General features: G+C 40.9%; 1 protein-coding gene across 1 annotated transcript in view; it reads right to left on the reverse strand.

Annotated features, from left to right (window-relative positions):
• Nucleotides 1-1,113: 1,113 nt before the first annotated feature.
• ASXL3 (ASXL transcriptional regulator 3) overlaps nt 1,114-25,509 on the reverse strand; it is a 140,929-nt gene continuing 116,533 nt past the window's right edge. Inside the window, exons 8-11 of the mRNA XM_057699283.1 lie at nt 16,048-16,144; nt 14,100-14,205; nt 7,510-9,466; nt 1,114-4,815 (exon numbers count right to left, since the gene is read on the reverse strand). Of these exons, the coding sequence (XP_057555266.1) occupies nt 1,114-4,815; nt 7,510-9,466; nt 14,100-14,205; nt 16,048-16,144 (5,862 nt within the window). The remainder of the gene's footprint in view (nt 4,816-7,509; nt 9,467-14,099; nt 14,206-16,047; nt 16,145-25,509) is intronic.

Below are 25,509 nucleotides of genomic sequence, written 5' to 3' on the forward strand. Positions count from 1 at the left end.
TCATGAGAAAAAAAATTGTTCAGAAAAATGTCGACACGTCAGCCTTCTATAGTCCCTTTTATTATCAATGACACTCTAAAAAAGAGGCGGCCAACCTCTGCAAGGTCGGAAGCCAGACTGGTGTCATCAATAAAGGGCTACAATTATTTCCCCCCAATTTTAATATCTAGTAATTGTATTACAGTGAATAGAATGGACCAATATTTACATCATCAACCCATTTAAATGTGTTTGCATACACAGCATTTTACTTGTTTTGAATTTTAGGGCTTTTTTTTTTTTTTTTTTTCATACTTGCTCTTAGAAGCCACATATGAAGCTCTGAAATCCTCTGGGCCTATGGCTCTCTGTTGTCCAACTGATCTTACATACTCAGGTGTCAAAGGGGTTGAACCAGATTGCTGGGCGTGAGGCCCACACTGCAATTTCAGGTAGGAAAGACATTTCACTACAATGTGTGTACCGTGTCCAAGGCAGTTCCAGGTAATCTGCCAGTCTCTGAAAAGAGTCAAAAGGGAGGAAAGAGAATAAGGACAGTGGAGTCTGTTCATGGCATGCCTCCTTTAATACCTCTTTTGTGATATGAGTAAATACAAGGAATCATACACTTAGATCAGATTCCCTTTTCCAAATATGATGTAATCACTATGGTAAAGGTAGGTCCAAAGGAGGTAACTGTGGGAACCCTTGCTGTAATGTTTAAGCTACAGAAGAATGCATCACCACCTTAAATTGCTTTTACCGATCTCTTCCTACATTTCCATTTCTGGTTACCATTAAGTAATTTAAAATGTCCTTTTCCTATCTACATCTGGATTAAAAAAGAAAAACAACATAAAAAACAAATTGGGAGTGACCTGTATACACACGGATGGAAATTTTCCAAAGCTGCAAATGGCAACGAAATATGTAAAAGACATGCTGCTGAGCCCCTCGGCTGGGATGCGCTCTCTCTTTCCCCGAAATGCAAGAAAATAATATAGAGAAAAGATCATCTGTTCCAAAGTAAAATAAATTATCACGCTATAAACCACTGAGCTGTTCAATTTGCTGCTGCTGATGCCGTCTGGCTTTTCCATGGTGAAAAGGGATACTGCATCTTTCACTCAGTTCTTATCGCACAACCAGGCAAGCTACACAGAGTTTAGAAGGCCCTATGCAGTCGTCGTGGCAGAAGGCCCCGCAGCCTTTGCACACAATCATGGCTTTCAGCCGGCAAGAGCATTTCAGTTCCAATTCATCCGCGTTGCTGCTGTCGGCAAAGTTCTGAACGGGCATCTGAGCATTCTGACCAGGCAGGCCTGTGGCGGGACTGGAGCCACTTCCCAAAATCCCAATGGACTTTTCAATCGCAGATGCTGCCCTTTTGAAGCTCGTGCTACCGAAGTGTATCGTTGGATAATTTCCACAGAGCTGCTGTTGTTGCTGCACCTGCATTTTCTGAGCAGCTAATTGGGTAAAAGGCTTCTGTGGCTCAGAAAGCAAATAGGAAGAGAAATCTGCATTTTTCAGCGCAAATGCCTTCAACTGTTCTTTCATTTCATTCTGGTCATAGGAAACGTGTTTCATGCCCAGTTCACAGCTGCTGCTTAAACCTTCCTCGAAAGAAAGAGGTTCCGATTTTATATTGCTACACATGCCCGTGGACTGTGGCCAACTAAGTCTCTTAGTGGTTTCCATGGTAACTGGCAGTTGTTTTTGATCGGATGGGACTTCTGGATCGGGAAGAGGTGGAGGTAGTGGAGGCGGTGGTGGGGGAGGTGGGGGCAAAGCCAAGGGTGGAGGTGGCGGGGGTGGGGGATGCACGAGAGCTTTGTGCGGCATCCCATGGGGGGTCCCCCCCACACCATCGCCTTCTTTAATGGGCATGTTGGGGGGTACCATGCTGGCTAACCTTAGCTGGTGAGGTGCTGAGGAAAGGCCAACCTCTCCTAGTCCCTTTTGTTCAAGATGCCTACTGAAGGCAAACACATTACAGCCCACGGGGGTCTTGGCAGAGGCTGGTAACAGAGCTGTGGTAGGAATGGGGCCCCTGGCAGCCAGGGGCATTTGGTAAAACTGCTGTCTGTGGGCGGTTCCAGCGTCGGGGTGGAAGCCGCCATTCTTGTCCACGTGAAACAGGTTCTGCTGGAAGCTGCACGAGGGGAGCAGCCGCTTCTGCTGTTTGACCTCAGGGCTGTGAGCGATCCTGTTCTGCACGGGGTGCTTGCTCAGCCACTCTTGCTTCAGCGGCTGGCTGTGTCCCAGCTGACTCATGCCGGAACTGATGACACAGGGCACCCCTTTCACATCTGGGTCCGCCAACAATTTCCCCGGCTCACATTTCACTTGAGTGTGTTCCCCCACCGTCCTGGCAACTCTCTTTTTGGGGTGGTTCTCCCGCTTCCTCATTTGTAGTGGTGCAAGAGCTCCTGCCAAGTAGCCCTTCCCATCTGGATTGGGAGAGCTGGGGGGCATTTCCACCACATTCCTCTCGGGGGCTGTTTTACCTGCAGAGGTAGTTTGAAGAGGCAGAGGAAGCCTGTTGATCTCGAGTTTAGCTCCCAATCTGGGCTGTGGCAACACTTTTTCCAAAGGTAGGTTGCCCTGGAGTAACTGTGTCACGAGGGGATTGTTTGCTTCCACCGATGACAGACGGCAGCTGGAGCTCCCGGCGCTAGGAACTCTCTTCAGGGTGTCTGCAGCCAAAGAGATGGCCTCTTCCATGGGACCAGATGTGGGCGCCTTCACAGGCTGTGTCTGTTGCGTACTCGGGGCTGCCTCTGCAGCTGGAGAAGGCAGCTCAGGGCCAGGGAAGTCTTCGGTGTCCATCCTAAAGCCCTTGTCCATGTCATGAGGTTCGGACTTCACAGGGAGAGTGACGCTTGCGATGAGATTCCTGGGGTGCAGTTCCGCCACGTGCGAGTAGCTGGTGTGCTCGGTCTTGATGGCTTTCGGACAGCTCTGCTCCAGATATTCCTTCTGTTTACTTGAAACAGGGTGGCTGAGCAGAGCTTGTCCCGCGCTCCTCATCCCGTCCTCGCTCCAGCAGATCCGGCTGCCCGGGTTATACTGATGGCTACAGGCTGTGTCTGCTTCACTTTTGAATACTGTTGAGCCACGCGTCTGCTCAGCAAAGCTGTGACTCGAAGGAGTCCCCTCATTTAATTTATCTGGAACCACCAGGGGTCCTTCGCGGAGACCCGGGCAGGTGGCCTGCACTGTCTGAGTGTCTTGTTTTGCCGCGGAAGCAGCAATGAAACTGGAACCGTGATCTCCGCCTTCGTTTGCAACTGGCTCGGGCCTGCTGATGACAGATACCTGTGGACATGTTATGGGCTGGACGGCTGCTTCCATCCTCCCGGACCTGCTCTGGAGGTCCAAGCCGGCTTCCGTGCTCTCCAGAGAGACGGTCAGAGACAGCGTGGAGGTCAGCGTGGTGCTGTGGTCAACGATGACTTTACATGGAATCGATCGGTTTATGGCTGCTGGTGCGAAGCCCCCCGGGGGTGGCTGAGGTTTTCCCGAAGCATCTGCCCTGTTCCGAGTCCCTGAAGTTTTGTCCAAGCTTTCAGCGCTTAACTTGGGAGGACTATCGTAAGAGTTTACGGTCAGCATGCTTCCAGTAAACACTGCGACAGGTGGGCGTGCCGCCAGGGTGTCTGTGACTGCGACGGGGTCCCTGCAGCCAAGGGCGGCTCTCACAGTGGTGCCCACGGACACGGTGGCCTGTTCTTCGCTCCCAGGCATGGCTATCTTCTCGGAAGGAAATCTGTTGCTCATTCCCGTTGGGGGAATCAAGACAGAGCTGGTGGAGAGATGGTTTGGCAAGTTGCTTCCAATGGAGGGAGTTGGCACGGAGGTGTACTGACCGGAGACTAGGCTGCCAGCACCGCTGCTGGGTACCAGTAACTGCTTGTCATCCCGGGGGCTCACGGCGCTGGAGCCCTCCGTGGTGGCGGGAAGAGGGGTGCTCTCGATACATTTTGGTATAATGGCTATGCATGGAGTGTCCGGGCCCTGGATGGTTTTTAACATGCTTATGTTACAAGCAGAAATCGTAGTGTTTGCACTGTCAACAGACATTAGGACAGAGGATTTATCAACAGAACTCACAAAAGGATGTTCTTTAATTGCTCCCGACATAACAGTGCTGCAGACAGACACAGGGACGGGGTTTTTATTAAAAAGCATGGGCACACTGCTATTTTCAGAAGAGGTAGATGAAACAATTTTCTCAGATAAGTGTGACACAGGTGTATTTTCGTCAGAACTATGCACAGACAAGTCCGTGGCAGTTTCTGGAAGTTTCGTCGGGTTGAGCGACTGCTGTAGTACAGTGGTGGGCTCCCGGAGGTGTGCAGCCTTGTTGCTGGGAGAGCGGCAGTTCGGATTGACGATGATGACGCCAGGCGAGCCTTCAATTTTTGTTTCAGGGGCAGAAGGTAGTTCTAAGCTTGGAGGCCCTTCCTTCGAGGTGAGTGAAGGCAACCGGGTCTCTTTAGTGTTCTGGAAGAGGTGGGCCCGGGCTTGATGCTTTGCGAAGAGCTTCGCCTTCGTCTGCTCTTTGATGTGCGCCAGGGTTCTGGCCTTTCCGCCCTCTCCTGGGCTCCCCATCGCTCCCGAGACGATGCTCGCCGCCGCCGCCACGGCCGCTGCCGCCGCCGCCTCGCGCTGGGCCCTCGCTTGCTGGGCGCGGGCCTTGATGTCCGCCAGGGTCCTGGCTCCCGTGTTCCTCCCGCCACTGACCGATGAGCTGGATGACGCGCGAGCCTCTGGTTTGGAGACTGGCTGGCTCTTGATAATAAAGGGTGGCCCGATTTTGGAAAGCTGGATCTACAGGAAGGGGGAAAACGGAAAGATAACATGTGTGTACGTGATCACAGAGGAGGCGCATGTGTACGTGCTGACAGAGGGACGTGGGAACGCGAGGGCGCAAAGTGGGAACGCGATGGCGGGAAGTGGCCGCATCCTCTCAAAACCGGGCACGAACGGTACCCAGTTCCCTAAACGGGCCTTTGGGGAGTAAAGTAGCAATAAGTGCATAGTGAATATGAAAATTAAAAGATTTAACCTCCGGTAATCAACCAGTGACTGCATTTGGCATGGAAATGAAACATCTTCTTAAAGCCTCATATAAATAGAAACAAAACCCAGGCTTCTTAAAATGAAGTAAGCTGAAAAGACTTAGACATATTTAGCTTTCAACTTATCTTCCTGGCTGGCATGAAGAAGTGGAACCTTAACTCCATCTGAATTTATCTGTCTTAATTTGACATAAAGAAAAAGCCCTAACCAAGGATCAGAGGACTAGAATTCTCAGCCTGGCTTGAGTCAAAGGAACGCTGTGATCCTAGGCAAATCACTGTGTACTTCAGTTTCCCCAGTAACTTCCCCAAGTCAGAGAATCTGTAGGTTTGATGTAGTCCCAAACCACCTAGCATGCTGCCTTATACACATATAATAAGCACACCATAGGAGTTTGTAAAGTCAGTTGTACAATGAGACTAGTTATTTCTGGTCTATTTCCTTCACAGAGATTTATAAAGAGGGAATGAGACCATATCTGTGAGAGTGCTCTGCTTTCCAAAGGGATTTTATCATTATTATTATGTTTTCTTGAAAGCAAGGGCAACTTTAGTTTTCTGCCTCCAAAAGAAAGTATGGGTTGGGCAGTTTATCTGATATTGGAAATAGACGGTTTGCTGAATTTTGTACATGTCCCAACCCATGCTGTTTACCTACTCGTGCTAATTAAGAAACTCGCAGTCATCACCAAATTCATGAGGCACAAGACCTAACAACCGACATCTCAAAGCAACGCCTGTGATGCTCTAGTCACTAAGAACATTCACAGAATCACAGATTTGTAGAGCCGGAAGGGATCTAGTTAAAGCCCTTCATTTATAGTTGAAAACACGGAGCCGCTGGAGAAAGGCTGCCCTGGGTTCACATAACTAGGGAGTGCTGGAGCCTTTGGGCTCGCCATTCTGCACTGTTGACATGTGCTATATATGCTTTCTTTCATTTCTTCCTCTAGAAAAAAAGGTTTTTCCTAGAAAACTTACATCTTGCTTCTTAACATATATGCATTTACATATATTGACATTATAAACACTTGACACATACAGTAAGATCATATCAATTTCGAATTATGCTTTAGAACTTTGGTATATGGAATTATCTTCCAGAGCTATCTCACTTCTCATTTTCAAACTTGTGATGGCTCTCTTCTAATCCAAAGACTCCAAAGAAAGATGTATTTAGAAAGGGAATTCTTTTTCCTTTCAAATATTTCCCTTAGTTTAAAAAATTAAAATATCAAGCCTAATAAACATCAAATATATTTATTGTATCTATCCACCTATCTTCACATAAAGTATATCACTTTGAAAATAAGCTTTCCGACAAAAAAAAATAGACTGAAATATTTAAAAAGATTCCCTATGGGAAGCATGCTTATAGTTTTCTTTCCATTGCTTCAAAATTAAAATGCCTAGCAAGGTTTTAATGGGAGCTTAATGTTTATCTTTTATATCTCTAGAATCTTATTTAATAGGGATTGCTTTATTAATTAGAATAACTACAATCACACCCTTAAAAGTCAATCTTAGGGAAATTATGATCACATATTAAAAGTAGATGTCAGAGCAGAGCAAAATAAAGAGAACGAGATTAAGAAAAACAAAGCTTGAGTATGTTTATAATTCTAGACCAATCCTATGATGGAATAATTCATTTTATTGTAGGACAATACAAATAAGCTGAGATAAAAGCGCCAAATAATTATAAATTATAGTGCCTAGGATTTTTCTTTTGAATTAACCTTAATTTTCAGTTTACTTAGGCAGAATCAATTTATATAAAATGGTTATTTTCTGAAAGTTAAATAAATAGGAATGTTTGTCTACAGGCTTTATTATTTTGTGACGTTAAATACCTCTTTATTATCTTGGAAATAAAATAGTAGGATTTGCATACCTATATATTTATAGCATTTTTCTCAGGGTTTGCAAAGCGATTTCATTGATTTATTCAAGAAATATTTAATGAGGCTCTTTCAGAGGCCAAGTCCTCTCTGCTAGGCAGTGGGGGTGTTCAATGTTTGTTGGCAAATGAAGGGATAACAGGTACCTTCATTTCTTGAATGCATGCCTCTGACTTTTGACCACTACTTTCGCTAGCCCTATTGAACTTTTATAGGATGCTGGATTAGCCTTCAAATTTATGTAGGTCTCTGTCCTACACCTTGGACTCACCCACAGAAGCTGTATCTCAGTAGCCTGTGGGCTCCTCCAGGCCCTGTTCTCCCTCCCTGCTTCTTTTTCCTTAAATGCCAAGGTCTAAATATATACATGTATCTAAACTTATTGTACAAGCTCAATGCAGTGTGAAAAAGGATCATTTAATATTAGGCTGGTGCTGGGAGTATTAGATTATAAACTGCTACATTTATTTCTGAAAATTAAGTACCTAAATAGGAAAAGACTATCTATGGAATTTCCTTTTTTTAAAAAGAAAATACCATACCTTGAGAGGTGGAACCCTTGGCTCCTCTCTTGGAGGCTGCTCTTTCTCAGGTGGACTGCTGGATGAGATGTTCCGGCTTGTTTGGTCATCTTCTATTCTAGCCCTCTTCTCCTTACAGATCCCAAAGCTGTGATGCTCTGCAGTTTTCCTCTTCGATATCTCAGATTCTCTACTTTCATTTCTTGCCCCATCTGGGGACTTAGAGGGCTCTGACAACTTGGAAGTGTGAGAGGTCTCCAACCGATTCTGTGAGCTCCCTTGCTTATGCATTTTATTTCTAGAGCCTTCTGAAAATGAAGCCTTATCCACCGATAAGACATATTGCTTGTCCTGTAATTTAGCTGATGGAAGCTCATTTCCCTTACTCTCTGTCTCTTCAGAAAAGACAGGTAATTCCAATGGTGAAGACACCCCTTTCTTTTCTGTTCTTTGCAGGACATTATGATTTTTAACTTTTACCATTTCTGTAGAAGGAAGCTCTGGAATCAAAGCAGGATAGGGCTTCTCAGTTTCAACATGTGATTTACAAGGCTGCTGATTCGGGGTCTTATTGTGCAATTCTTCTGATGAATACACTTCGGGATCAATGGAAGAAGAACCCATTTTGATGGGTTCAGGAGTATTTGACAGAGTCTTCTGCTGAGAGGTAAGGCTCTCTCCCAGGGGCTTGACAGGGGCAGAAACTTCATCTTTCTGGGGGGAGAGTGGTTCTTCAGATATGGAAGTTGACTTTCTTGGTTGATGCACCATTCTTTCATTTGTGGAAGAACTGGAAATTGGAGGTGTTTCTGAAGGAAGTGGCAAAGTGGCTATAAAAGTGGTCTCAGATGTGAGAAGCATGGAAGACACTGAAGAAGTTTCTGATGTCAAAGGTAAGTCAGACATGGGCGAGGTTTCTGATGTTAAAGGGAAATTTGATACCGGGGATGCTTCTGATGTTAAAGGTAAATTGGACATCAAAGACGCTTCTGATATTTCAGGTGACGTAGATATTGGAGAGATTTCTGACATCAGAGATGCATGAAGATTTTCATCAGTGGCATTCCTCTGATGATATTTATCCACATTTTCAGTGCTGGACACCTCAGAACCAAACGTTGTCTCAAGGGAGGCTGGAGTACATGATTCTTCTGAAGTGGATTGGGTTTCCCCTCCTGGGGATGTCAGGCTGGTACAGGCTCCCTCTGGGCTCTCAGAAGAGAAGGACGTTTCAGAGACGCAAGCATTTTCAGAAAGCTGTTCCTCGGGGTCACTCTGCAGCTCCATATCTACAGCAATTCCTTCGCTTGGAAATTGGCCTTCTAAAGACGATGACCCTGTTTTAATTTTTGGAGTGTTGGTCTCTAGTGCAGTTTCTGGCTCCTTATGTTCTGTGTCACTGACATGAGTCACAGATGAAGTGGAAGGAATGAGAGAGTCACAGACTTCCAGCTGATCAATAACAACTGACATCTCTTCCTGGGGAGATTCTGATTTTTCTTCTACTTTAATTTCAATATGAGGCAAAGTTTCTAAAACATCATTCATTATAACACAGGATTCCAAGTTATCTTCAGGAGGTGCTATTTGGGGCTCTTCATGAGAGTTGGCTGGACTTTCCGACTCCACAGAAGATTCAGGTATTGTCTTGTGACTTTCATCCTGGCACTCACAGATGCTAGTTTCTACCTCTTCTGCAATTTCCTCCTGAATCACAGACTCTTCTGGGATCAAGATGTCCTCTGATTCTGACTCTGTCATTACATCTTTACCTACATCTACCATGGGACAAAGTGTGGCACAGAAATCAGGCTCTGAAGAAGTTGGACTTTTCATGCTTTTTGGCTGTTGTTCTTTCAAGGGAGTCTGTGCAGAAAGACCGGGAAGGCCAGAGGTCCCACATGAAGAACTACTTTCAGCTCCATCATTGTTTGGTCCAGATGTGAGCTTTACAGAATCCTCTCTTGACATGCCCAACCTGAACAGAAATTAGAAATATTAAATTATTGTTCAGCCGTAAAACATGAAAGCTACACCTTGGATCTCTCACCAAATATAGTATTCATAGAAGTAAATGCATGAAATTAATTTTATAATCACTAAGTAACATGCTTAGCTTATGTAAACTAGTTTATGATGGCTTAGTTTTCTACTGCTTTTATAATTATAACTAAAATAAACTCTACTGCTGGTTAAGTAGTATTGATTTTTATTCAGTAAGCAAGGAGATACAAACCTTCCCAAGTGTTAGTAAAAGAAAATTGCATACCACAAAATATTTTAAAAATATGGGCTGAAAAGCAATGGAATGTATAAGACCTAAATTTTTTAAAGTCGGAAAGTAAAAGTATGTCCTTCTAATAGAAAATTACATAGTCCTCAAAGGATGCAACATAACCAAATAATTAAGATCAATGGAAGATGAGTATGTTGTAAAATCTTGACATGGAAATGACTTCCAAAGATTAAGTTCTCTTAACCCAATGTAAAAGGTGTCCATCCCCTTATTTCAGTACAATATCTAAGTGTCTAACCTAAGACAAGGTGGAAATTTCAAATAATACACATATTTGCGGTCATCAAAGTTGATTCTACTAGATTACATTTATGCGAGGCGAGACTTTTAAATTCTTTCATGCAGATCTCTTATTGTAAAGATATTCTGTAAAAAGTGAGTGTAGAATATCAAGAAATAGCCCAGCCTAATGTTCAGGTCATAAGGCAATGTTTATCAGAATTGCAATCAACAATATGGTAAATCACTATTTCCTGTCATACTAAGTTACAATGTCAGCATCAGATGGTAGGGGAATACGCTGTTCTAAATGAAGTTAAATTAGAGTACAGGCAATTACAAAGAGGGGCAGAAGAGAGAACATTCCCAGAGGAAGAAACATATTTGAGGGAGGAAATACAGCTACAACAGGAAAACCCCTCAGTAAAATCTTCTTCAACCTTTTAGTGAAACTAAATCCTCAAAATGAAAGGGAAATAAAACTGAATATACTTTTTGGGTATTTGATCCTTGCCTTCTTCACTAAAATTCAGAAGGCTGAGAAAGGAAGAGAGGGGACATTTCCTTTATAATTAGTCTCTTTTCTTTCAACTTTCCCTAAGATGGGTTCAAATTAAACCACAACTTATATTATACTGTGAGGAACAGAGTAATATAACTGCACTACAGATGAATTTACAGCAGAATAATCAGCTAGGAATAAGGTCTCTTGGGGCCGGATCAAGCAGAGATACCACAATATCAGGGTAGACGGAGAATATACAGAATCTGCCCACTGGCAGGCAAATTTCAGCTTACTGATTAATAAGAATAGTATGAAATATATTTAATATTATTAAATATCATATGTATACAAATATATCTCACATGGAAAATAGCACTGTATAAAACATGTATGTAAACATTTTATTATTTTCACAGGAAAATAGATTTAAGGTGGCATAAGGCATAGAAAGAAGATGTCCACAGCACACCACAGAACCACACAAAGGAAACCCCTGCCCTCCTGAAATCTAGACCATAAATCCACAGACCAACTCCTATAATTTTGAGTTAGCATATACATGGGATCCCTATAAGGAAATTAAAACAAATATAGGACAGTACTGTATTATAGGCAGAATAAACTAGTAAGAACCAAAATAAAGATCTCAAAAGAGCAGAAAACTAAATCAGACAGATCTTAAGTAAAAGTGAATTTCAGTGGTAACATTCCTGGGAAAACTTAGAGCAGTGAGAAGGCACATAGTGTCAGTCAACTGAAAATTATCTGATGCTAGGAAAATATCCCTCATATATTGAGGGAACATAGGTAATCTAGAAGTAACAAAATTAGAAGGGCAGTCAATGAAATGTCCAAAATATATCAGTCATCCAATATGTAATCAAAGATACAGGAAAAGACAAGTAAGAAGTCCAGGGATGTAAGGGGACAGAAACTCTATGGATAAACTACAGCAAGAAAAAGGGTCCATCAAGTGAAAGAACTGTTCGTATTCAGAACTCCGTGATGCTCATGGGGAGTCATGTTTACTCCCAGTGCTATAGCTGTCACCTTCCAGGATAGGGGTCTTTAAACCGACACCCATGAGAGTCTACAGAGCCCCCACATTTCATGTTAAAAACTGTAGGTGTGTGAATTTTTCTGAGAAGGATTTGCAGGATTAAGATGGTGGGCAAATTACTTAACCATATCATGTAAATCTGGGAAAATTACTTAGTTTCACTGCCTCTCAGTTTCCTAAACCCTTTTCCAAATAAGAATAATAATGGTATCTACCTTATAAGACTTTTGGGAGGATTAAGTGAAACAATATTTGCAAAGCCTTTAGAAACCTATCAGAGCCAGATATGCTCAGTGATTATTTGCTGACTGAGGAAAAGCTCTCTGAATGGTCTCTACCACACGGGCTCTCTGGCATCTAGGATAGTGTGTGGCGTGGAGACAATGCATGAACACTGAGTTGATAAAAGAAAAGGCCCAACACTCAACAAAAATTCAGGACCAGTGCTCTGGAGGTAACTAACCTGGTTACGCTTATGCCACTACTGATGAGAGTGCTCCCAACATTCCCTTTGTCAGAAAAGGCAAGGAAGGCAGGGTTCTTAATCCCGCTGGAGATCCCCAATCAGTACATCTGGGGTGGGTGTTGGAAATCTGTATCTATATTTAAAAGCTCCAATGAGGACTGTGATACCTCCAGGCTTGAGTCATACTTCTGGTAACTACACAAGAAGGCCTACAACTAGCCTGCCACAATTTCACCTTTTGAGAAAGGACATTCGTTATTAATTATCTCCTTTTAGTTCTGCTTAAATATGTATATGCATCCAAGGTCCTAGGGCAGCAACTGAAAGAAGCCTTCCTACTCAAACTCACGAGGACTGCTACTTAAGACAACTAACCAGAGGCAAGGCTGCTCTGAGTAAGCAGGCTCTTCATCACGTGATGCCTTTTTAGGATGGGCACTCACGTGCGACTCCCTCTGACAGTTTTCCTCATTTACAGGGGAGTTTTGTGAAATTAGGTCAAACGGTACAGGTTTTGTTGCCTGCAACCACCTCAGTGTCTTTTACACAAAACAACGACTTTCAAGCATTAATTGTGTATGTGGAAATTAAAGCACAAATTCCTCTACCATGATGATCTAAAATTGCTGTCAACGGTAGCTCTTAAATCCCTCTTTTTTTCTTAGGGATCTGATTGTCTGCTAGATTCAAATTCTGTCCAAGGAGAATACATTCCTGTTAACCATGAGGCAAGGCAGAAACTACTTTCAAATTAGTTCAGTCACTACCACAGTTATGTGTGACTGGTTTACTTTTAAAACATACATACACACATACACAAATGAAAATAATAAATTAAAAGGTGGTTATACTGTCCTACACTATTGGTGGGCATGTACACTGGAGCAGCCACTGTGGAGAACAGTATGGAAGTTCCTCAAAAAGCTAAAAATAGAGTTGCCATATGATCCAGCAATCCTACTCCTGAGCATATATCCAGACAAAACTATAATTCAGAAAGATACATGTACCCCTATGTTCATAGCAGCACTATTCACAATAGCCAAGACATGGAAACAACCTAAATGTCCATCGAGAGATGAATGGATAAAGATGATGTGTATGTATATACACAATGGAATATTACCCAGCCATAACAAAGAATGAAATAATGCCATTTACAGCAACATGGAAGGACCTAGAGATTATCATACAAAGTGAAGTAAGTCAGACAGAGAAAGACAAATATCATATGATATCACTTATATGTGGAATCTAAAGTATGACCCAAATGAACTTATCTATGAAAACAGACTCACAGACATGGAGAACAGACTTGTGGTTGCCAAGGAGGGCTGGGGACAGGATGGACTGGGATTGTGGGATTAGCAGACGCAAACTATTATATATAGAATGGATAAACAGGGTCCCACTATATAGCACAGGGAATTATATTCAATATCCTATGATAAACCATAATGGAAAAGAATACAAAAATGTATATGTATGTATAACTGAATCACTCAGCTGCATAACAGAAATTAACGCAACACTGTAAATCAACTACTTGAATAAAATAAATTTTTTAAAAAGTGGTTTTATGTAAAGAGGAAAACGGCTAGAGTAAAGGGTAACATCTCAGGCTCTCCCTCAAATAAGTACTAAACAAATGAACACGCATAGTCAATATTTTTGGAAAAAATTTGAGAGTTAAATATCTGTCTAAGACTACTTACCTCTAACACATTCATTAATGAAAATGCTTAGATAAAAAAAAAAAAAACAGGAGATTTTTAGTAAAATCCAGTTAGGAAAGCCAAAATTGACCTCTATAGAATTTCATGTGCTATTTTTGGTCCAAAATAAATTTTCATGGACAAGTTATAAACCCTTGAAAATGCATTTTTAAAAATTTAAGTGCTGATATGCCACTATAATTTTACCTGCAATTTCTTACACTGAGGGACTATTGCCTTTTATCACAGGTTTATTAAGTTTTACAGCATATGAGTGTGCTATGTGAAGCAGAGAATTACATTCTCATTTCCTCCTAAGAGAAATGAGAAAAAAATGCTCTTGTACTTACTTTTCTCCATAAAACCTTTCAAAGAATTTTTCTTTCCAAGGTTCTGTTTTCTTTTCTTTCTCAATTTCTTGCCTTATCCGTAATTGCATTTCTGGAGTAAACTCTCCTAGAAAGAAAATGCTTGGATATTGAGTAAGAGTTGTCATATCTTTTGCCAGTTAATAAAGAAAGCATGTAACTAATGTGAGTAAGCTTTTATGGATGCTGAAAGGTAAAAGGTTGACTACTGATAATATTTCTACAGCTTCTCTTTTAATGAACATCACTCAGTCATTTAGTCATAGACAGACTCTAAAGTATTTAGCCAATGTACTGAGTGCTAGGGGTTGCGAATGAAAGAGTGTATATTCACTGCCCTTGATGAAACCAGTCTGGTGAAAGAAAAAACACACAGTTGAATATAATAATACAATGTGGAAAGCCCTGTATAGGCGATAAGAATAAATGTAGGGAAAGCACTTAATTCTGCCTAAATTGATTAGGGAAGACCATATATAGAACCTGACTCTTGAGTTAGCTTTTGAAAGATGACCAAGCTTCCATAAAGTAATTAGTTCACAAGGCACAGAGATATGAATATGTATATTTATGTGCTTCTGAGTGGCCAACTGTGAGTAGAACACAGGATGAAATGAAATAGGAAAGGTAGGCTGCGGTCAATTACCCAATACATGTTTTAAAGAGAGCCCTGAATTCTTCCTGCAAGAAACAGGGAGGTCCTGGCGGTGTTCAGAGAGGGAGGAATATGGCCAAATAAGCAACTTAGAAACTGTCTGGGAGGCTACTGAGTAGCATAGATGAGAGACCGGGATTACAGTCAGGCCAGTGTCCTGAAAATGTTGAAGAAGATTCAGATTCAGACACAAGTAACAGTTCATAACGAGATAGACCTGGGGAGAAGGAAGGGGAATAAAGATATCATCAAGGTTTCAAAGCGAGGAGCTGTGAGAAAAGGGGTGACCTTAGTAGACAGGAGGCAGAAGAAACCCTAGACACTGAAAGGAAGAGAGCTTAATACTGGCATTTTGGTTGTAAGGAGCATGAAACTAGGAAGATCCAGCAGCTCTGTGCAATGGAGCAGTGAAGGACTGGGAAAGAGGAGTTCGAGCCAGTTTGTACGTTTTCAGCACATGGGCCAGAGCTGAAACTGTGGTGCTGAATGAGGCTGCTCAGAGCATATGAATAGTTACAAAAGCACAGAACAGGGAAGAGAATGGTGGCGACATCACCATGTACCATCACGTGGAAGGACAGGAACTCCTGAAAGAAGCTGAGAAACGGCTGTCAGAAACGTAGCCCCGGGACACAATTTAAAATGTATTATGAATGTCTAAGGGAGATGGTTTCAAACTGGATGGGGTAGCAAACAAGTGCGATATTGCAGAAGGAACGTAAAATGCAAGGACTGAGAAGAGAAAAGTGAACTTTGCAATTAGAAAGCCACTGGTCTTCTCTAGAAGGGATTGCTGCCGTTGTGCGTGGTGGGGCCACACCCAAACAGAACAATGTGAGTGGGTAAAGGAGTAAAAATGTGGTAACACTGGGTATTTTCTCGTCTTTCAGGAAGCTTGGTGACTAAAGGAAGGATAAGGTGAAGTGGCGGCTTCAGGGGAAGATGGTATTAAAAGGAGATTCTTCAGGCTCTCGGATATTAAGAGAACACATAATGCATCAAACACAAAGCTAAAATGATTATTCTAAAGAAAATCTCGCTATAACAAAAAAATTTACTATGTTCCAGATAACGTTGTGCTCTCTTCAAAAATACTGGACATCCAAAATGCCAGGTATAATAAAAGAATTAATGAAGTCATCTGAAATAGGATGTGAGTCTTTACTCAAGTATACTTTGGCGGGGGAAACGGCTTGGGAATCAGAGAAAGGTGCAAATCTCAGTACAGTATGTGTACTCAAATATGTCAAATAATGATGGAAAATAGAAATTTACCTTCTGCCAGTCGCTGTTTCCAGCCTTGTGCTGCATATGCAAAGAATTCATTATTTAGAGCTGAAGTACTGAGGCGTAAAATTCCATCACTTCCCATCTAGGAAATAAGCCGACAAAAACAAGATTCCATCACGAATAATTCAAAGCAAAAGTATGCAGGAAAGAAGCGAAAACTAAGGGGTGTGTGAGAGTGTGAGAGAGAGAGAGAAGAGAAAGAGCAGGGTAGGAGGAAGGGAGGAAAGGAATCTAACGAAAGACGAATCTCTTGGTAGGAAAACTGTACTGGTTACAGTGACTATTATAATGACTAAATACATCAATTTAAAGGAAATCTGCAGTAGGCATTTCCATTATCAGCAGTGAGTATAACAAATGTACGTGATTTAATAAAAAAATTTATATCTTTGTCATTTTATATGCCGTAAATACCAAATTAAAAATCAATATATGTGTACACCTTTAGACTAATTTTTTAAAATTAAATTTTCTAAAATTTGTGGAAGCTAAAGAAACCTAGTCTGGTCACTTGGATTCTTTCGTTATCTGAAGTTTAGATGACAAAGTTCCAAAACATAATAAAACAAATACACCCGCACTGTCATATACACCCTTCCCTCCAGTCTTCTCATCTCTTTGAATGCACACAAAAAACAGGTATACAACGTTTAAAACCTGTGCAACTATATATGCTACCAACCTTTTTCTTGAAACCTATTATTTTTTATATTCATGTATAGAAGAGAGACGGATACGCTGGATGCTTTTAGCTTTCCAACTATTTACTGCATCTGCTCTGCAAGTGTATTCTGCCTGCTGACACAGAGGGTAAAAGGTATTAGTGTGTCCTTGGCTGACTGCTTATGTTGCTGAGGAGTGAAGACAGAAAACATAAAAAGTGAAACAATGCCAAGCATGGATGAGTGGGAATTAAGGAAGGAGGGGAAAAAAGGCTAGCGGAAGATATCTCCGTGGATGTGAGTGGTTGGGAAGAACCTGATGCCAGAGGGGAAATGGGTTAGGGTCTTGGCAGAGTAACAGGATTGGGACAGAAAGGTTTTATCTAAAGCATGCAGTACAGAGTGTGAGTTTTGCTGCAGAGGGAGGACATCATAAACAATCAATAACTGGACTGTTCCTGAAGAGGTGAAGATGTTTTAGCCTGCAAACTGTAGCTCCCATTACATTTTCAAAGATTTAAATAAATTTTTAAAAAATAGAAAAGAGATTTATCTTACTCTCACGTACACAGTGGTGTATCCTAAGCTCTAATAAGTCACTGCTATCTGAAAACACACTCAGAGATTCCTTATCCTCTTGTTTTTGGTCACGTGAGGTCTTCTCTACACCCCATTTTCACCCACTGAAATACCGTCTCTCTTTTAAAATTTAACTCAAATCATGCCTTCATGAATGTGTCAGCTAAACCATCATTCAGGAGCAAAGGAGAACACTGAGTCTATCAGTAAATATTATACTAGTTACCTCTAAACTGGATAATGATCAACAAATCCAGAAAAGAGAGACACTGAGCAGATGTGAGATACGCTGGATGCTGTCACCACGACAGCCACACATTGGAGATCCCGAGTTTCTTCATCTAAGAAGATACTGATAACCACACTAAAATATTCAATACACTTGAAAATTTCAGGCAAGACTTCGTTCATTCATTGCTTCACTGTTTACTCACGATTATTTCATCTTCATTCAACAGATACTTATTAAGCCACTCACATGAACCCACATACCTGGAGCTTGTCTGGGTGCGGGCAATACAGTGGCAGTAAAGAAAAAGGCTCTGTCCTTATATTCTGAATATTTTCCACATACAGCAGATACTTCTGGTCCCTGTGCATCTCTCCCACCCACCTGAGCTGAGCACAGCTGTGATGTACGGTGATATCGCCACACCAGTGTCCCACCTCAGGGTCTTAGCACAGCCCTAAGATGTGACTGGCTAAATATCCTCGCCTTCCCACCTTCTGAATGGACAATTCTAGGACACTATCCTCTGGAATGCAGTTATGAACTGAACCACGGGATGCCATTTGGTGCTGTGTCCCCAACAGCTAGAACCAGTAGGTGGAAGGCAAGTGCCCTGAAGAGAAAAAGGAAGTGGTTTACTACGAAGTGCATTTATGGCAGGCACGGTGGAAAAGGTTAGGTTTTCCACATCTGAGGACACACACGGTGCCTTATACTTTAGGGTCCATGCACAATGCCTATTATACTGCAGGTACTCAATGTTTACTGCGCTCTCCTTGCTTCGCGTAAGTGAAAGATTTCAAATTTAACTCTGGTAGCTGACATGCAGGATTTTAGTTTGGTGTATTTTGCCAGGCCAGGGGCATGATTAGTTATGAATTGAAATTTCAGCGTAATTTTAAGACACAAAGAAATATAGCAGATTAGCTCTGACCAGAGTCTCAAGATTTCAGCGCATGAAAATGCAAGGCGGTGTGAAATGAACACATTCAAGAAAATGGAAGCTAGCCCTGGAGGAAAACATTTTTCTTTTAAAACAGAAAAATAATACTAACTTCCAGGCTTCCAGCCTGTACGAGACAGCACAATTAAACACTAGGTCTAAATTAGACTTAGGAAATACGTGCCAATAAAAGTTTTCAAATACACTATTAATTTTATGGTGTTTAAGAAATACTGTCCAAAAGACATGGCATTTTAATGAGCTGGAACAATAAACATTTCTGAAAGTTTTATTTATTTATTTATCGCTGAGCTATAAATTCTTGTTTTTCTGATTACCCACAATAGAAGCATTCATTCCAAAAACTCCCCTCTCTTATAGTGAAGTATCCAAATAAGCTATTGATAAGTTATGCTTCTTTTTTAATTGGAAGGAGAAAAACTCTGTGCTAATTGTTACAGAGGAAAATAAGTATGAGTAAAGGAAAACTATTCGTGGAGAGATCCTTTCACAAAGATTTAAGTCTCTATTGGTGAGTATGTCATTTGCCTTTGGGGTTGATTATATTAACATACATTTTATGGGATGGATGTCAATGGAATTCAAAGGATTAAAATGTTATTGCTACTCGCAAACCATCCAATGTTTCGAGTTTGAGGAATGCTAATTCTGTATGAGAATATATCTATGTTTAATAATAATCCTTTGCACCTCTAATAGATCCTTTATTCCTTTTTTTTTTTTTTTTCCTAATTTGCAGTTTCTTGCAAGTGATTTGGAATGCACGGCATGTGGGCTCCTTAGAAGAAGACTGAGAAATGCGCTGGAGAGGCAGAAAGTGGCTAAATTATAATGGGACACCTAGATATACTAAGCAACCTGGACTTCATTCTACAGATAATGGGGAGCGATTCAAAAGGAAGCCAAAACAAGATGAAAAGGTCTGTGCTGATGTGTGCGGGGACGCAGACTGCTGCTGTAGATGGTGTGTCCCGGACGGGCCTCCCTAATGCGCCCCGTTGATCCGGACACCGGAGCTGACAGCTGAATGAGTGAAGAAGGAGCCAGCAGGCAGGGGGGGTGGGGAGTGTGCTGGGTGGAGGCCCTCAGGCGGGGCTGGCGAGGAGGCCCTAAGAGCTGCAGCCGCCTGAGAAGCAGCAGGAACCGGGGCTGAGGGGCCAAGGGCACACTGGGCCTTGTAGCCCACTAGGCAGACTGGCGTTTCCCGCAAGCCAGCTGCAAAGCCTCTGGGATTTTGGCCTGACGAGTGAAAAGATCTGATATTTCAAAAGGACAGCTCTGGCTGCTGTATTTAAAAAAGACTTCAGAGCTGTCCAACGGCAACATAAACATTGGGCCACATCTGTGCTTTTAATTATTCTAATAATCACATTAAAAAAGTAAAAAGAAACATATGAAATTAATTCTAATAACACATTTTATTTAATCCAGCCTATCTAAAATGTTATTGTTTCAACATATAATCAATATGAAATACTGTTAATGAGATATTTCTCATTCTCTTTGTATACTAATTCTTTGATATCCAGTATATATTTTTATAACACATCGCAATTCAGATCACCCATATTTCTAAAGCTCAACAGTCACTGCTGGCTAGGAGTTACTGTACTGGAGAGTATAGTTTTAGAAGATAAAGACTCACCAGGAACTTGTGTACATAGTTATTGAGATAATCCAGATAGTAGCTTGCCTAGGTTGACAGCTGTAGACGTGGTGACAGATGGCTGGGTTCTGATTATATTCTGAAGGTTGAGCCAGGACTTGATGATGGACTGGATGTGTGGTATGAGAGAAAGCAAGCAGGCAAGGATGACACCAAAGACTTCTGGCCTTGGCAATTAAAGTCACGAAATTACTATTTATTACAATGGAAAAGACTATGGGAGGACAAGATTTAGTTTTGAACCAATTAAGGTGGAGATATTGATTATAATTCCAAATTGATGTCTTAGATACATCATTCTGCATATAGTGTAAAGAATGCCCTGGATAAAGTCAGGACTAGAAGCAGGGACTTCTGTCAAGAAGTGTCAAGAGAAGGCTGAGGAACAAATGATGAAAAGTCTTAAGACTGTTCAGGCAGTGGGAGTAAAGATGCATATCTGAGGCATATGGGAACCAGAAACGATGGGGCTGAGAGAGCATGCGTGTGGGTGGTGAATGAGATAAAGGCATGAAAGATGATTCCCAAGAATAAGGCCTGGACAGTTTGGCAGATGCTGGAAACGGCCATCAGGACAGGAAGAGGCACAAGGAGGGGCAGTGTCCTGGACAAAGAAATGATGGGCTTTTCTCTGGATAGGCTAATATAAGGGTATGTTGAAGGCATCCAAGTAAAGATGATCTAATCAACAGCCGAAACTCGGGGAAGATGCTCAACGGTGAGGCAGGAATCAAACACAGAAAATTAGTCATTAGTAGCAAAGAAAGTGTAACTGAAAACATGGTTATGGATGAGAACACCAAGGAAGGATTTACCAAAAGAGAAGATGGTTTAAAGCAGGGCCCTGAGGAATACCAACACAGGAGGAACGGGCAGAAGAAGTAAACCCTGTTAGGAAGACTGAGGAAAAGCAGTCAGAGGTAGGAAGAAAACCAAAGCAGATGGCATCATAGCTGAAAGGAAAAAAAGAGTTTCAAGAAGATGATCTGCACTGTGTATGTGCTAATATCTATCAAGCCATGTGGAACTACTTAGGTCATCACTGTGTACAGCACACTACACCAGCTGTTGTGTCCAATAAAACAATCAATAGGGTCTTTAGAGCAAAGACAATCTAGTCAGTGAGAGACCAACCAGGAGTGTAATGTAATAGCAAAAGAGGAATGAGTACGTACACTACTAGCTGTTATTACTGTCTCTCTTATACTGTGATCAAGCATTCAATGCCCTTGTATTCTAGACCCCAGCAGGAATTAAAGTCGGGTTATTCATTCTCTCTAAAGGGTAATTTTTCATTTTTACCTTACCGTTAAGTATGATTCAGATGGCTCAGGAGACAATATAAATACGGCTCAAGTTTTATCCATAAGAGAAAATGTTAATTCTTTAAGCATAAAGTTAGGCATAAAAAAAGAAAGAGGGCTTCTGAGAGAGACAGTATCAGTAAGAAAGAAAAGATCGGCAGTATACCAAAGACAATTTGGCCAATAATTTTTTAATGCTATTTCTAAAACTGCACTAAGACAATATTTTCCTAACTGTGCTTTGCAAAATAGGAATTTTAATGGGTAATTATAATTTTAATGGGTAATCTATCTAAAAGGAAACTGATTCTACCATCCAATAAATATAGCCTGTATCTACTAAATATGGTTAAATAGTTTTCTTTACTATAAATATTCTTGAATATGCTAGGATTTAGTTTAAACTCTTAAGAATATATCTATCATGCAGTATTTCCCAAACTTTTTTTATTTTATTTTATTTATTTATTTATTTATATTATTTTTTGGGGGGTACACCAAGTTCAATCATCTGTTTTTATACACATATCCCTGTATTCCCTCCCTCCCTCGACTCCCCCCCCACCCTCCCTCGAGTCCCCCCCACCCTCCCCGTCCCAGTCCTCTAAGGCATCTTCCATCCTCGAGTTGAACTCCCTTTGTTATACAACAACTTCCCACTGGATTTCCCAAACTTTTAAACCTTGTAATCCTCTTCCAGAACAATTATCGATATCCCATAGAACAAGTACAAGCGTTCTCCAGAATACAGTTTGGGAAATGATACATTAAAAGTTGTGAGAGTATTATTGTCAGAAGCAGTCAAATGAGATAAACCTATCGCAGTGAATTTGCACACACCAAGTACTAAATTCTTGTTAAGCAAAAAGAATGAAAATTTCTAAGATCTGGACATGGGATAATTTTCAGTATACTGCAAAAATCAAATATTAAAAATAAATAAATAAAAGAGTGAAAACTAGTGAAGGAGGTTGCTACAAGCCTAAACAACCTCAATTTCAAAGCCTACTGCAGGAAACAATTACTTGACATTACTTTAAAAATTATATCAAAGTATAAGTACATATAACAACTTTTCTTTAAATACATAGAGACTGTGATTATAACGTTGTAATCAAGACTATCTGGAATTTTATGGAGGTTAAAGGAAAAAAAACGCAACACCATTTTCATCTTTCCTCCACCTAGTTTTTTTTAAAATGTGCATGGAATTAAGCTAATGTGAACAAAAGAGAAATCTCAGAAACTATTACCAAAAAAATCAACACTTAGATGGAAAACTAGAGGCATTTGTCATCACTGTTATGACAGGCCATTAAAGTTGATTTCATAATAAAAGCTTCTCTTCTGAATCGAGCTGATTCTTTTTCTTCCCACTACTTGCTGCTCTGGGAATCACTGCTGAGCACTGGGACAGAAACCCCAAGGTATGAAGTTCAGCAGGGAAGAATTTGGGAGATGGAAGATCCACTATACAGAGAATGATGGCAGGTGTAATCGTTAACTAGAATAAGAGGAGTGGCCAACATTTAATCATTAAATGAAATGCTCAAGTATGTAAATTTCAAAGGGCTCTGAAAACCGAAGAAAATTTTAAGATGACAAAACAACAGCTGGTCTTGTGGGAATAGATTATCACCTCATTAAAAAATACACATAAACACATATATGTGTGTGTATCTATATATCCATATCTCCATCTATGCATTCATATACATCTACGTGTGTGTAATAAAGTTTTCTTCGTTTCCTTTCCCTAGAAACACAATCTGTAAACAATCCAACCACTTGGCTAAGATAACCATCGGCTTTGGAATGGAATCTCTTGTACCTCCCAAGAGAACTGTTCTCCCTTCCACCAGACACCTGCCCAAGCCTCCAGGTCTGCAGAGGAGGTCTTCGATTAGAGGTTAGGAAGGCCACCCCCTAGAGTAAGATCTGCTGGCAAGCAATTTCTCAGGCCCCAATTAATGGGTAAAAGGAATTCCCTAGAAAAAAGAGAAAAAGATTTTCTCATAATTGCTGCCACGAATTTCAGCATATACAATCAGAAGATCCACACTTGAGGGATGTATATGACATTAAAAGCACATGAAAAAAGAATCCTGATATGGATACTTAAAACACTTTAATTATTGAGTTTCGATTACTTACATGGGATTTCCCTTATTTTCTATACAATTTTAAAAACAAAAATCATTTTCTAATGACTATTTTATACATTTACATTCTGCCAGTTTTCCTAAGAATCACCCTGTTTTCAATTGCAAAGGGGGAACTCTCTATTCAAAGTGCTACAACGTCTCTAATGCTTCAGCATCCCGCTCAGAAGAGATGCAGCCTGCGGTGAAATAGGTAAAAATAATGAAATAAAGACATTTAAAGACAGAAATCAAGTCATGGGCAGATCAAGCTTTAATCAACCTCTCAAAATTAGAGAAGTATGTTTTGATGTTTATGGTTCATCTCTTTCATTAAACTTTGTGAACAGCCCCTGGCCACATACTGTGACAATCTGAAAGGCCTTGATGAGAAAGGACTTGTTTTTTTTGTGTATCTAAATGCAGATAAATAAAATTTGAACACGTTTTAGCAAATATGAGAATGTGTGTATATCTTAAAAGACATTCTCTTATATTTTCATCAGTGTTCCCCTCTGTGAGAGAAAAATGAAAAAGCAAACTTCCAATGCAACCACAGAATACTAAAGCTTTATTTAGTGAAAAAAAGCTCATGTTCTTGGATAGATAAAATAAGGTTCTGGTATAATACAGTGGGAATCAATGAATCACTGTTTCCACTTGTAATACACTGAACAGCTGTGTTTAAGTGACTATCTATTAGTCACTCATTTCTTTAACAAACATTTCATAAGCAGCTACTACTTGCCAGAAACTGGGAAAGGGACAGACAGCTTCTGCTGCCATGAGAGCTTAGTACTTAGGATGGGACAGAAAAAAAGTAATGTTCATTACAGTAGTATGATAAGTACCCAGAAAAGGAAAAGATGCTGTAAGAAATCGCAGGCATGGGTACCAGTGTGCCTTTAATTCCCCCTTTATAGTCTGTTAATGTCTGTGCCTGAAGTTTACTCCTCTCCTCAGTTAAACAATGGCCCCAACCACTACGATTTGGTTATAGCTATAATTTATAACCATGATAATAACTATAATTAATTTAGTACCTGTGACCACAAAGGTAGGTAAATGGTGAAACAGGATTTGACCCCTCAAAATAATACCTTGTCTATTATACCATGGGGCTTCCTTTAATGAATATGCAGGCATTCATTCTTCCTCTCAAAACCTTTATGTGCCAGGTGTTGGGAAAAACAACAGTAAACAGAAAGATAGGTCCCTGTCCTATAAAGTTATAATGACAAATTGTGTTAAGACCCTAGAAGGGAAAGCAACATACACAATGCGAGAATGTTCTAGGTGCATGTGTGTGTAGGAAGGATTCTCTGAGGTCTTAGTTTCTAGGCAGAGATGTATGTGAAGGATGGGGAGGAGTAAGCCCTGGGGTGAGTAAAGGTGAAGGAACCAAAACTCCGAAAACGGAGGTAAAGAACGTTGTTATGAAGAGAAATGGAGTGTGTGGTAGCTGAAGGGTTATGTAGCATCAGGATTTGCTGCTGTCGTTTGTACATGTTTATTTATTTTTTTCAAAGGATATTCTTAGCTGAGAAGGATCTACCTCTACATGCTTCAGTTCCATTACTCGTAAACTAAGGATAACAAACTATTTACTTCACAGAGTTTTTGTGAGGCTTAAATCAATAAATATATGTAAAATGCTTTGACTAGTACTTGTTTAGGGGTAGATCTCAAGAAGTTTAGCCATGATAATAATTATTATAATCGGGTAACAGGTGTGACAGACACAGCGCAGTGTACCCCCAATGTGTCTGTGTGTTTGTGTGTGTATCTGTGTACAGGGGATTAAAAGAGAGAATACTAGACTCCAAGCAGCATTCTCAAAGAAGAGGGGTGATAAAGAAAGAACGGACTGTAATCTCCACGAGGGCAGTGATTTGCACTCCA

This window comes from Hippopotamus amphibius, chromosome 11 (genome assembly GCF_030028045.1).
Source record: "Hippopotamus amphibius kiboko isolate mHipAmp2 chromosome 11, mHipAmp2.hap2, whole genome shotgun sequence".
Classification (NCBI taxonomy): domain Eukaryota; kingdom Metazoa; phylum Chordata; class Mammalia; order Artiodactyla; family Hippopotamidae; genus Hippopotamus; species Hippopotamus amphibius.